This window comes from Carettochelys insculpta, chromosome 1, assembly GCF_033958435.1.
Source record: "Carettochelys insculpta isolate YL-2023 chromosome 1, ASM3395843v1, whole genome shotgun sequence".
In the NCBI taxonomy this organism is placed as follows: Eukaryota; Metazoa; Chordata; order Testudines; family Carettochelyidae; genus Carettochelys; species Carettochelys insculpta.
The window spans coordinates 57,052,448-57,066,005 of record NC_134137.1 but is presented as its reverse complement, the minus strand read 5'-3'; the positions used below and the strand labels follow the sequence as shown (position 1 = coordinate 57,066,005).

Genomic DNA, 13,558 nt, shown 5'->3' with positions numbered 1-13,558 from the left:
TGAGGCTCAAGCTTCAGCTTTGACCATGGGCCCAACAAGTTTAAGCCAGCCCCAGCAACCCCATTAAAATGGGATTGTTACCCACTTTGTGGTCCTGGTTCACAGTTTCAGAACCTTGAGGTTGAGAGCTCTTTGCTGTCTTTTCCACAGTAATAAGCACAGCATCAAGGACCATATCATGTAAGCAGAAACAACTGCACAGCTTCCACTCACCTCAATGGGAATGACACCACCCTGTGCTGGGGATGAATTTGGTTTTATTCCTGGATGCGATATGTATATTTACAGAGTAAAAACAAAGCAGGAAGTCACAGTTAGCTGTAAGATCGTTGCACGAGTGGCCAAGTGACTTTCAGTGTTACATGCACACAGAATTACAATAGTGGGACCTGAGAATTCTGGAACACACATTTACAGAGATATTTGTGTTTTTTTCAAACAGGTTAATATTTTTCATTGTGGGTGTGTCATAGCAGAAATACGTGACTACAGGCAGTCTGGTAATATGAAATCTCCAACATACCAAAGCAAGCATGTTCTTCTGCGTCCAACGATGCAGGTAAGAGGTACATCACATTAAATGGTTTAAATAGGATTCCCTTTTTCTCACTCTTTAAAATTAATGGCATTGTAGAAATTAGCCGCTGCCTTTAAATATCTTTTCTCAGTGTAGAGAGACGCTGGCTTGTGGTCCGGATCTGGTCAGAGGCTTGTCTAATCTGAGCCCCGAGTTTCAGGGCGCCATGGCATCCAGTATGTGGCGGGGTGGAGGGTTTGGAGCCCTGAGCCTCATGGCCCAGATCAGACAAGCCACAGTCTGGATCCGAACTGAAAACTCTGCTAGGGACTGGGGCAGGGGAGAGCAGGAAGGAACTCTGAGCTCTGGGGTTTGCTGCCAGTCACAGGGGAAGGCGGGGGGAGCAGCAGCATTCTTGGCAGCCTGCACGAGTCTTCCTACTGCTGTTTTGATTGTCTGGAATTCTGACCAATCAGAGCAATGGCGGGTGCTGCCCGGGAGCAGTAGAGAAAGGGGTGCAGAGCCATGTGCTTCTAAGGGTGCTGCAAAGGCAAGTGCATCCCCATCACCCAGACCCCACACTCCAGACAGCTCCTGCACACCCTCCCATTCAGACCCCCACTCCTACCCTCTCTCTGCCCCCTCCCTTCCACCCTGACTCCCTGCCCCACCTGACCCCTTCTTCCCAGACTCCTCATCCCAAACCCTCCACCCCGCTCCTGTCCAGACCCCTGCCCCACTCCTACAACCCCTTACACCCAGATCCTCCACTCCTGCACCCTACTCCAGCCCAGATCACTCACCCCCAGCCCACTTCTGCAGCCTCCCTCCCACCCAGGGCCAAAACTTCTCCCTTCTCTGGCCTCCAGCTGATTTGTCTACCCAAAAAAGGTTCCCTACCCAGTTTTATATAACTTATATGCAAATATATTAGTTATATTATAGTGTTTATTTGAAAAGTAACCAAAATTTGCCTGTTTTTTAGACTTTAATTTGTGATGTGCATTCTATAACAAGTGACAACCACAAATGGACACAGGTGAGTTTCCATGCAAATTTAAACATTACTATCATATAAAAGACGCAACAAAGCAGTTTTGCAAGATATCTGAATCTGACATTGTACACACTTTGGATTAACTTTGAGTGTTTGAGGAACTGATTAATGATCCAGAGATGTGTCAAACTAGCTCACTAGGGCTAAGTCTACACTATAGCAGTCTTTTAAAAGAAGTTATTCTGGAAGATCTCTTCCAAAAAAAGCTTCTTTCAGAAGATCACATCCGCACACAAAAAAGCAGATTGAAAGTTTGATCTGCTCTTTCGATAGAGTGTGTCCACACATCCCTTTTGAAAGAGTGAATTTGGGATTGAAAAATCTGGCACAAAGAGGACTGCCTTTTCAAAAAAAAAAGAAAAAAAGGACCTGCAGGCCATCTACACACGCTTTTTTTTTTGAAAGAGCGTTTTGAAAGAACACGGTCTTCCTGAAGATCTGGGAGCAGAAGAGGGCTTCCAGAAGAAGATCCGTGTTCTTTAGATTCTGGATTAAAAGAATGCATTTTTTCCGTAGATGCTCTGCGTTCGAAAAAGGGCTGGATTTTCCAAAGGAACTTGTTAGTGTAGATTCAGCCTAGCAGTTTGATCCTGTATGGAGACACACCTATATCATAGAACTGGAAGGAACCTTTCAGAGGTCATTGAGTCCAGCCCCCCTGCCCTCACAACTGGACCTATCACCATCCTTGACAGATTTTTTTGTAACCTATTTGCCCCAGATCCCTAAATGATCCCTTCAAGGATTGAACTCACAACCTTGGGTTTAGGAGGCCAGTGTTCAAATCACTGAGCTCTTGCAAAATGCTGAGTGCCCTCAACTTCCATAGAAGACAGTGGATATTGAAGTGTTGAAGGTGCTCAGCACTTAATCTTTTATTACGTAGAATGAAAAAAAATTAGAGATAATCTAACCAGTTGACCCTTCTCACTCTCCACCTCCACCACCACCACCATCATCATCATCATCACGGAGGCCCAGGTTGGCATCCAAGAAGAACTCTCTAACGCCATACAACTCCCCTGGTTGAAAAGCATTTTCCCACTGGTACTGACAGCAGAGTGAAACTGATTAGGATTGTGCAATTTTATTTGGTTTAATACAACAGAAGTTACTGATGGCAAAATACATCTGCTGAGAAGCACAGACATATTCAGGTTCCTTGCCTCAACCAGTGTCTGGTGTCTCATATAAATTATTTGTAATCAAATAGAAACTGTGCCATCAATCAGGATGTGTCATTGAGAGACAGATGATTTGTTTATTTCTGGGAGAGAGAGAGCGAAAAAAATACTAAGTGGGTTGGTTTTTGCTATAAACAAAGCTAGCAGGCTCTTTAGCCTACAAAGGGTGTGAGTGCTAAACAACAGATATGTTAACAATTCAGAAAAAAGTTATCAAATAGTGTGTGCCTGTTCATGCATATATATATGCACACATTCAGATACCATGAGGAGTAGCATGAAATAAAAGCCTGTATAGATATACAAAACTTCCAGGTTTTTTTTACATAATTAAAATTTGCATATATTATAGGAAGACAAACTTCTACTTGAGAGCCAACTTATCTTGGCTACAGCAGAGCCTTTGTGTTTGGATCCTTCAATAGCTGTAACCTGCACAGCAAACAGACTCCTCTATAATAAGCAGAAGATGAACACTCGCCCAATGAAACGGTAATGATTAGTCTGTGATGTGTCAGGACATAGAAACCTGTTTAGAATTTGACAGATTACTTTCAAGGAAAAAAATTTACACTAACGTTATATGTTCATAACCAGTTCTTAATTAAACAAGCTTTGAAAGTCTTTGAACATTTTTATTTTATTTTTGAATCAATAAAGTTTTAAAAACTGGGGGGGGGGAAACTATGACTTTAAGGAAAATCAAAAGTTTTTTTTTATAACAGTTTGTTGTTATTTGTACTCTGAATTTTATTATTTGTTCTGTGTAATGCCTTTGCAATCTCTTCTAAATAGGAAAAGATCAAGGCCTCTTAAGTCAGGGTTGATATTAAAGTGCAGCTCATAACATATTCATGTATAGTGTATACGTAATATGTGTATATGTACATATATTATTTTCTTAAAATGCCATACTGAGTGAATACCAAATGGTATTGCTCTTCTGTGGTCATATTTATGTTTTTGTTGTGGCTTATAATCAAAGTGTGAGCTGAGGCAGTCGGCAACTGTAAACAATATTAACTGAATAAACGGCATTAAAAATGTTTCATCTTAAACCTTCCTTGTTCCTCTTTGCCAAAAAATGAATTAAAGGCTATAGTTCAGCAGTATGCTATTTTGCAGCTTTTATTTTATGAATATAGGATCTTACTTAGGCCTGGCTTTAATTAAAACGTTACAAAAAATATTCAACTATGTAATAGGATAAAATCCAGCAAAAATTAATGTGGTTTTCTATTGCTTGAATGGTTTAACAAACTTAGAATACAGGTGTTTTGCAGAAGGTCTTAATCTGGAAGCATTTATACAGAAATTTAATTTTTAAACAGCCAGTGGAACTGTTTATCTGCATAAAGTTAAACATGGGTATAATTGTTTGGAGGACAATCTTAATGATGTGTGATTATTGTGTTTAGTTCTATTTTACAGTAGACTTTTTACTGAGAAATACGTGTTTGCTCAGTAATATGTAAAATATATAAGCAATCTGCTAGAATTAAGAAAATAGGTGTAAATATACATATTAGATGCTCAGGTATACAGAGTTTAGCTAAGTGTGTATGTGTATACATATATAGATGCTAGCTTCAGTGTAGTTGTAATTAGTACTCTTCATGACTCTGACTGCACTGTATAATGCTAACAGAGCTAAGGATCCTGCCAGGCCTGGAGAGAGTGGCAAATTATCATATTTTTAAATATTATGTTGACATTTTGTTGGTATCAGTGGCAAAAAATTTTACAAGATGAAATAAATCTGAAAAATATTCTGATTTTTAAAAAGTTTTTGTAATATTTTAACCACTGTCAAAATTCACAAAATTCTTCCATTGTAATTTTTATTTCAAGAGTGTTTGCTACAGTTTTTTGACCTTGAGGCTCATAAGAATAACATGTTTAGAAGTAAATAGATCACAGTTGTTTGTTATTCAACACCATAAAAGGTGATAATTGAAAAACCTTATTCAACAGCACATCTTTTATTATAATGGGAATCCCTTTTTCCTATGTGTATGAGTGCACATGTGGTAGCATGTTTCAGTTTGTTGGTTTTACAAGTACTTTTCTCAATATACCATAGGTGTTTCAAGAGATATTCTAGGTCATCTCTGAATCGGCAGCAGGATGTAGGTCATTATCCAACTCCGCCTCAGCTCCGATTACTTGACTACTTACAGAAAAGAAAGGAAAGGAAAGGAACACAGCAGTATGACCTCAAAATTTCTAAAGCTGGGAATGTAAGTACATTGCAGGTTATATGGGCAAACAGTGATTGCTAGATTGATCATTACTATACAGATGCTCACATTGTTTTGTGTTTTTTCCCCATCTTTCAGTGTGTAGATATGTGGAAACAGAACCCTTGCTACTTGACTGCACCTTCTGAAGTTGATGTAAGTTCACATGTGGTTAAAAACAATTGAGTCAGTAAAAATTCCACTTACTAAATATTTTGGCCGTGTCCACACTACCCCAAATCTTCAAAATGGCTATGCAAATGGCCATTTTGAAGATTACTAATGAGGCACTGAAATGCATATTCAGCGCCTCAGTAGCATGCCGCCAGCTGCAGCTTTTCGAATTGCTGCTTTTCGCTGCTGCACAGCTCGTCAGATGGGGCTCCTTTTCAAAAAGGACCCGGCAACTTCGAAATCCCCTTATTCCCATCAGCAGCTAGGAATAAGGGGATTTTGAAGTTGGTGGGTTCCTTTTAAAAAGGACCCGTCTGGATGAGCCATGCAGCAGCGAAAAGCAGCAATTTTGAAGAGCTGTGGCAGATGGCATGCTAATGAAGCACTGAATATGCATTTCAGTGCCTCATTAATAATCTTCGAAATGACCATTTGCATGGCCATTTCGAAGATTTGGGCTAGTGTAGACGTAGCCTTTGTTAATCAGTGAGTAATGGTGGGACATTGTGCTGCCTTGGGCACAATGCCTTTGGGAACAGTTGCTTCACTCTCGATGTGATGGGATCCACATTCATCCCACAATGTGAGCTGCATACAGTCGTTCCCAATAGATTTTTCATTGCTAAATAAAGCTCTGCTAAATTTATTTAAAGATTCTGAGAGTTCCTTAGTAAAACAAAATACCAAACGTATAAAATCATTAAATAATCTCTACATTCTCTTTCAGCTGCTTTATATTCTGATACCTATTTTTTCTTTTAAGGTGGAAAAATATGCCAAAGTGGAAAAGTCTATTAAACCTGATGACTCTCAACCTACTGTCTGGCCAGCACATGTGAGTAATTTAGACTTTTGATCAACCTTTTTTCTCCCTCTAGTTAAGATGCTGCCTCTTTCAACAAAATGTAAATGAGATCATAAAGAACAATTTTTTTTCTATAGTCTTTTAAAAAATGTGAAAGGGGAGGTTTAATTTCACACATTCATGCACTGGTGTGATTATCAAGCTAAAAGGATATACAGGATTTATTATTCATTGTCACACAAAAAGTAAAAGTAATTTACTCTTAAATTCTAGTCCTTAACCTAAGTTTGGCGTGTGAGCATGACACAATGCAACTTTGCTTTTGTCCACAGTGCCTACCCATGTTGCAATAATTAGCTAGCCAATGTATTGTAAATGCCCTGCACAATATCAAGGTACTTGGAAGATGATTGAAATTTTTCAAGAAATCAGTCCTGCCACTACTGTACCTTATTTTCGTCCGTTTGGCATGCTATTCATCCGTAGGTCTGTGTTATGTCTGTAACTACTTTTAGATGTTTGCAGTATTGTAGCTGTGTTCAACCCAAATATCAGACACCAGGAGAGTGAGAGGATGCCATTGACAGTTGGTTAGATGAAAGATATTCCCTCACCCACCTTGTGTATTTACTTTTAGGTGTGTTTTTTCTATCTGTACATCCAATATCTGTCAGAAATATTTAACTGTTTGTGAATAGTATTCCTTGATTTTTTTAAAGCAACTTATTTATCTCCTCCATCCTATTAGTTTAAGAATTTCTTCTGGAAATCATTTTCCATGCCTACTAAGCAGTGACATTTAGGAACTACTAGATAGTGGTACTTGCAATTTGTATTTTCTAGATTTCTGACCTATTCTGATCAACATTTTCTGTTGACTTGATTTTGAAAAGATTCAGTATATATTGTCATTCTGTCTTTCAGGAGATAAGAGATGATTATGTGTTTGAATGTGAAGTTGGTAATCAACTTCAAAAAACAAAATTGACCATTTTTCAGTCCCTTGGTAATCCGCTCTACTATGGTAAAATACAGACGTTCAAAGGCAGTGAGGAAAATGACAGCCTGATAACTCCATCACAGTAAGTAGTTTGTATACTTAAGAGGCTCTGTTATATGACGCTAGAGAGAAAAACAGGTGTATTTTCCTGCATCGAACAAGTTAATGAATGGACCTAGTTATGCTAGAAAAAATGGAAAACTTGAGGTTTTCATTTCAGAAATTTAGAAATATCTAACCATTGTCGTCTTAAAAACAAAAGCAGTAAGTAGCATTATGCATAAATTCATATACAATCACAAGAATCTCATATCTTCCCATACTAAAATTATTTTAGAACAAAATATCAATTTGGAGGGACATAAGAACATAAGAACGGCCATACTGGGTCAGACCAAAGGTCCATCCAGCCCAGTATCCTGTCTGCCGACAGTGGCCAGTGCCAGGTGCCCCAGAGGAGGTGAACCGAAGACAATGATCAAGCGATTTGTCTCCTGCCATCTGTCTCCAGCCTTTGACTAAAGGCTAGGGGCACCATACTTTACCCTTGGCTAATAGCCATTTATGGACCTAATCTCCAAAAATTTATCAAGCTCTATTTTAAATTCTGTTAGAGTGCTGGCCTTCACAGCCTCCTCCAGCAAGGAGTTCCACAGGTTGACTGTGTGCTGTGTGAAGAAAAATTTTCTTTTATTACTTTTGAACCTACTACCCATTCATTTCATTTGGTGTCCTCTAGTTCTTATATTATGGGAACAAGTAAATAACTTTTCTGTATTCACTTTCTCCACACCATTCATGATTTTATATACCTCTATCATATCGCCCCTCAATCTTCTCTTTTCTAGACTGAAAAGCCCCAGTCTCTCTAGCCTCTCCTCATATGGGACCCTTTCCAAACCCTTAATCATTTTAGTTGCCCTTTTCTGAACTTTTTCTAATGCCAGTATATCTTTTTTGAGGTGAGGAAACCACATCTGCACGCAGTACACAAGATGTGGGCGTACCATAGTTTTATATAGGGGAAGTATGATATTCTTAGTCTTATTTTCTATCCCTTTTTTAATAATTCCTAACATCCTATCTGCTTTACTGACTGCCGCTGCACACTGCGTGGATGTTTTCAGAGAACTATCCACTATAATTCCAAGATCCCTTTCCTGATCTGTTGTAGCTAAATTTGCCCCCATCATATTGTATGTATAATTGGGGTTATTTTTCCCGATGTGCATTACCTTACACTTACCCACATTAAATTTCATTTGCCATTTTGCTGCCCAGTTGCTCAGTTTGCTGAGATCTTTTTGAAGTTCTTCACAATCTACTTTGGTTTTGACTATCCTGAACAGCTTGGTATCATCTGCAAACTTTGCCACCTCACTGCTTACCCCTTTTCTAGATCATTGATGAACAAGTTGAACAGGATTGGTACCAGGACTGACCCTTGGTTACCCCCCTCCACTGTGAAAATTTACCATTTATTCCAACCCTTTGTTTCCTGTCTTTTAACCAGTTTCCAATCCATGAAAGGATCTTTCCTCCTATCCCATGACCACCTAATTTACATAAGAGCCTTTGGTGAGGAACCTTGTCAAAGGCTTTCTGGAAATCTATTATGTCCACTGGGTCCCCCCGTCTGCGTGTTTGTTAACCCCTTCAAAGAACTCTAATAGATTAGTAAGACACGACTTCCCTCTACAGAAACCATGCTGACTTTTGCCCAACAAATCATGTTCTTCTACGTGTCTGACAATTTTATTCTTTACTATTGTTTCTACTAATTTGCCCGGTACTGACATTAGACTTACCAGTCTGTAATTGCCAGGGTCTCCTCTAGAGCCCTTTTTAAATATTGGCGTTATATTAGCTGTCTTCCAGTCATTGGGTACCGGAGCGGATTTAAAGGATAGGTTACAAACCACCATTAATAGCTCTGCAATTTCACATTTGAGTTCTTTCAGAACCCTTGGGTGAATGCCATCTGGTCCTGGAGACCTGAATGCATTTCTGTGATACTTTTCCAGTGGTGTTCCTATTTTAAGTAATTACATTATGGGAGTGCAGAAAATCACTGTAAATACATATAGGAAGGTATGCACTTCTTAATCTTAAGAGTTCAGAGTCTAAAAAAGCAAAAAACATGAAGGCTGTGGCTAGACTAGCTCCGAACTTTGAAGGGGACATGGTAGTTAGGGTGTCAGGAGATTACTAACCAAGTGTTGTGGTGCATGTGCAGCATTTTATTAGGCTAAATCTCCCATGTGGCAACTTCAGAGTGCTGGCTTGCATGTAGCTGCGGGTCAGCTGCGGGTACTTGGAAGTCACTCTACTCCTCAAAGCCAGCACTTTGAAGTTTCACACTTCAAAGTTGCTGCAGAGCAGATTTTGCCTAATAAGTTATTTATTTATTAATAATCTCCTGACATCCTAATTACCATGTCCCCTTTGAAGTTCGGGGCTAGTCTAGACACAGCCAAAGAGTGGGGGATAACACAAACAAGGATGACAACTGGTACATATGTTCTTAATTCTATTTTATAAATATGGAGAGACTGTATATAGCTTCCCACAGCTGTTGTTATACCTGTGCGTTGCTAGTTCTTATTTTAGGCCCCCATCTTGCAAGGTGCTCTGGATACTTGACCCCTGCACCTGCACAGACTTCTGTTGATTTCCGTGGGATACAAGGGTCTGCCTGCTTGCACAAACCAGCTAGCATGATCACGTTTTCTCAACTGTTGCTAATTTCTGTCACTACCTAGTGTTTAATCCTTCTCTATTACTTCTGAATTTTAACCAATTTATACTGCAAAGTTTTAGTTATTTTTAACCATTGTCTCCATATTTGCCTGTTTGTTTTCTAGAACTGTAAATTAATCCTAGGAAGTCATTTGGGTTTGTACATTGGAACTGGGATTTTCCAAGGTACATAAGGAAAATTTTGATTGAAATTGGCTTCTTTGAAAATACCAGAGCTGGTGTACAATATTAAGAACTTACTGATGCTTGGTTCCCTAAGTCTCTTTAGCTTTATTTGAAAATTGCATCCTCAAAAGTCAGAGATCCAGAAAATCTTGTATTTTACTGAAAAGTAGTTTGCCTTTTGAATCCATGGAAACAACATGACTAATTCTGAGGTTACCCTAGCAATTCTCATTGCAAATTTAAAATCTGAATGGAATGAAATAAAATTGCATGTAATGAATAACAAACAAAATATTTATTTAGCATTGCATCTTGTGAGAAAGTTATGATTGGAAAAGTTAAATAATGAGTGAAAACAGGAAGATTTCTTTTAATATTTTAGTGCTTTGGAGTTTCTGACATACACCCAAATCACATTTCATTTGCATCTGAAATCCCCTTCACACCATGAGTCTGCATGAACCAAAAAAAATAAAATAAAAAGATTGGTCATTTTTCTCAGGAGAACTGTACAGATTAGTAGTAGATTTACTGGGAAAAGCCTGCGAGATCCGTAATCCTTGACTTATACCAGTTAGAATTACTGTGCTAATATCCTAAATTGGTGTGAGTAGGAGCAAAAAACCTGTAGGGGAATGGGCATTACATTAAAATGCTACTGAAACAGATTTCGTTTTCTATTTATGAAATATATTTCAAACTGAATCCTCCTTTCTTAGTAAAATGAATACCTGGAGCTCTTATGTTTTTTTTTGGTTGGGTTGTTTGTTTTTTTGTTATATGAGCAAATTACTGTATTTACTTACTAAACAGTAAGCCAGGGTGGGTAACCTGCAGCCCAAAGGCCACATGTGGCCCATTTGGGGCTGTGTGTGTGGCCTGCAAGACATTTTGTTTACTGTTGCCCATGTGCAGGATTGCCAGATTCCACTGGTTTCGGTTCACTGTTTTTTCCTACAAGTATTAGTGAAGTGACATGCAGTTAAAGCAAGGGCACGTGAAGTCAGGGGCATGCTGATTCACACAGCATTGACTGAGAGCCATGCACGCTCTCTGAATCCAATCAGAGCACTGCATCCACAAAAATGATCCCCAGTTATCCGCCTCCACATCGCTGCACTTGCATACCTAGATTTGCAGGGTGCTAGCTATAGTTCAGTTAGCACATCCTGCAGATCTAGGTACACAGGTGCAATTAGCAAAACTAGTTCGATAACTTCTGGTCTGGGACTCTCTCATCTGGCAGCATTTGTGGTTTGGCAGTGTCCCAGTGGCGGTAAATCTGGAATCTGGGATTAGGACCAGGGTGCTGGTGGCCAGGAGAGGAGTCAGGGTGCCAGCAGTTGGGTCTGGCAGTGGAGCTGGACCATGGGTAGGGAACCCAGTACCTGGGTCTGGGGCCAGTAAGGGAGCCCTGCTGAGGGTGTAGAACCTAGCAGCTGTGCAGCCTGTTGGCCTGGGCAAAGATTGGCAGTGGGGGCTAGACCAAGGTGGCCCAGTGGCAGGGAGCCCAGCAGATGGGGCCAACCAGCCAGGGCCAGAAGCAGAAGCTGGCTGGTGGCCAAGCCATGCAGTGAAGTGGGCCAGGGCCATGAAGCTGAGAGGGGGACCCACCTGGTGTGCAATTGGACCCCAGAAAAGCTCAGAGTCCATCAGCAGAGGGGCTGGAGTTGACCTCCCCTGGTCCGGCATACTCTCTCATTTAGATCCTGAGAATGCTGAACCAAGAAGGTCCAACCTGTATCTTATCCCGGGAAACCATCTTGGTTCCAACAGCCTTGCAGCCCACTGAGATGGAGGAGGGCAATTTATACCACCCACTCATAAGCCTAGGTTGCCCATTGCTGTAGTAAAACAAATGTATAATGCCATGGTGTTTAATACAAAGAATAGGCAATGCCACTTTTAACAGCATACTGCCACTTCCTGTTTTTAGGTGTGTAAAACTGGTGTTATTTTGCATTTTACATTGGTGTAGTTTCACTGTTAAAAAGATATGCATCTGATGAAGTGGGTCTTTGCCCACAAGAGCTTATGCTCCAATAAGTCTATTAGTCTGTAATGTACCACAGGAGTTCTCCTTTTTGTGGATAAAGACTAACATAGCTACCCCTCTGATTCATAAGGGGACAGTATCGTAATAACCCCTCCCATATCCTAGTTAACCATAACTGTGTCCTTCTAAATATATTGTATTATTGATTATGAAGCAGTTAGGAAGTCATGCTTTCAGCAGTCTCCAGTCCACTATGTAAGACTAAATTGCTAACTGTTCTTGTCGATTAGCTGGCAGCCATGAGTCCCGTTCCGAAAGAGAGTGGGTTTTTTTGTTGTTTTTTCAGAGTTGTGACCTTTGAAGAGCGCTCTTGAATTCCAAAAATAATAACTATTTAGCTTTGTGTTTTACACTTTTTAGGTTCCTTATTGGCTCCAAGACTGATGCTGAAAGGTAAGTAGTTTGTATCTTTTTTTCTCCTTTTTTCTTTTACAGCTTGAGTTTGTCCCTTTCCTCCCTAATGTACCTTACTTCCATTACTATGGCAGTATTTGCCTGGACAGATGTCACATGGATATTGAATAGAAAGAGTGAAGGTGTGCAACAAGAGTAGGGATGTCGTGTCTTTTGCACTTTACATTTGTGAGAAGAGTGGGAGAAAGAAAGTAACTGCACGTAACTTGTCCCATCTTCTGCTAATTTCTGAAGACCCTACTATGCCTTTTGATGCACAGTGATAGCCTGGTGAGAACATTCAAGAGAGGAATTTGGCCCTGGGACTTTGTGCACGTAAATTTGCTATTGGGTATGCCTCTAAAGACGGTTGTTCTTTTGAACTTAAACTGTAGTGTAAAACTTTTAGAAATCAATTGAATATTTTTATTCAGACAGTGTTGATTTAGAATTGTGAGAAGGATTGTGTCACTTCTAGAGCAAGAGGAAAATAGTCCCACGCCCCCTCTTCTCCTCCCCTGCCCCCACCCCACCCCAGCTCCTGGTATATTTTAGATTTACCGTTATTTGCTGTGGTTCATTATACAACTTGAAGTAGACTTCTCACATCCTCAGTGGATTTCTGTAGCCTGTTTTTCAGCCTTTTGAGATTGGGAACCCTGAACTCAAAATCAAAATATTTCACAACCCCCATTATTTATTAGAAAACGAGAAGTGCAAAATGTAAAAGCCTATATAATTGATTTGTGTTTCAAGTGGCTGACAGAATGCTTGACCTTAAGGGGTAAGAATGTCAAGGGAGAGCTGGAGAGAAATTTTCTGTGCTTTAGATTGTCATGGGATTTTCAGTGCCTTGCAATAGCCCTGATTGCCTTTGGTGACCTCACTAGGGATCACAGCCCACCAGTTGGGAAGCACTAGTAAACACAAGTGAATATTTATTCTTCAAACTCGTAGAAAAAAAATAAAATATTGTGGCATCAGCCATCTCTGTAAGGGAATTTATATTTCTACATAATGTTGTGTTGCAGATCAATTCACTGAAGTTTAAAGTAAAAATGAATCATAATTCAAATCAGTTTAAGTATTTGTGATGTGCATTTCAGAAAAGTGAAACAGTATTAAGTAGGCAATGGAAATTTAGACTATAATAAAGTTAATGTACATCTGGAATAAACAGTGCAGTCCTAAACAAAACTGTTAATGA

At 39.7% G+C, this 13,558-nt stretch overlaps 1 protein-coding gene across 16 annotated transcripts in view; it reads left to right on the top strand.

Moving 5' to 3' along the window:
• Window positions 1-13,558, top strand: part of SUPT20H (SPT20 homolog, SAGA complex component) — a 59,433-nt gene that overhangs the window by 25,353 nt on the left and 20,522 nt on the right. For all 16 annotated transcript variants that reach the window (XR_012644366.1, XM_074986843.1, XM_074986829.1 and 13 more), the window contains exons 8-15: window positions 443-559; window positions 1,503-1,556; window positions 3,111-3,250; window positions 4,842-4,998; window positions 5,098-5,154; window positions 5,936-6,007; window positions 6,902-7,059; window positions 12,319-12,351. Coding sequence is in view for 15 of the 16 variants with exons in the window: in XM_074986843.1 (XP_074842944.1) it covers window positions 443-559; window positions 1,503-1,556; window positions 3,111-3,250; window positions 4,842-4,998; window positions 5,098-5,154; window positions 5,936-6,007; window positions 6,902-7,059; window positions 12,319-12,351 (788 nt within the window). In the remaining variant the exon portion in view is untranslated. The remainder of the gene's footprint in view (window positions 1-442; window positions 560-1,502; window positions 1,557-3,110; window positions 3,251-4,841; window positions 4,999-5,097; window positions 5,155-5,935; window positions 6,008-6,901; window positions 7,060-12,318; window positions 12,352-13,558) is intronic.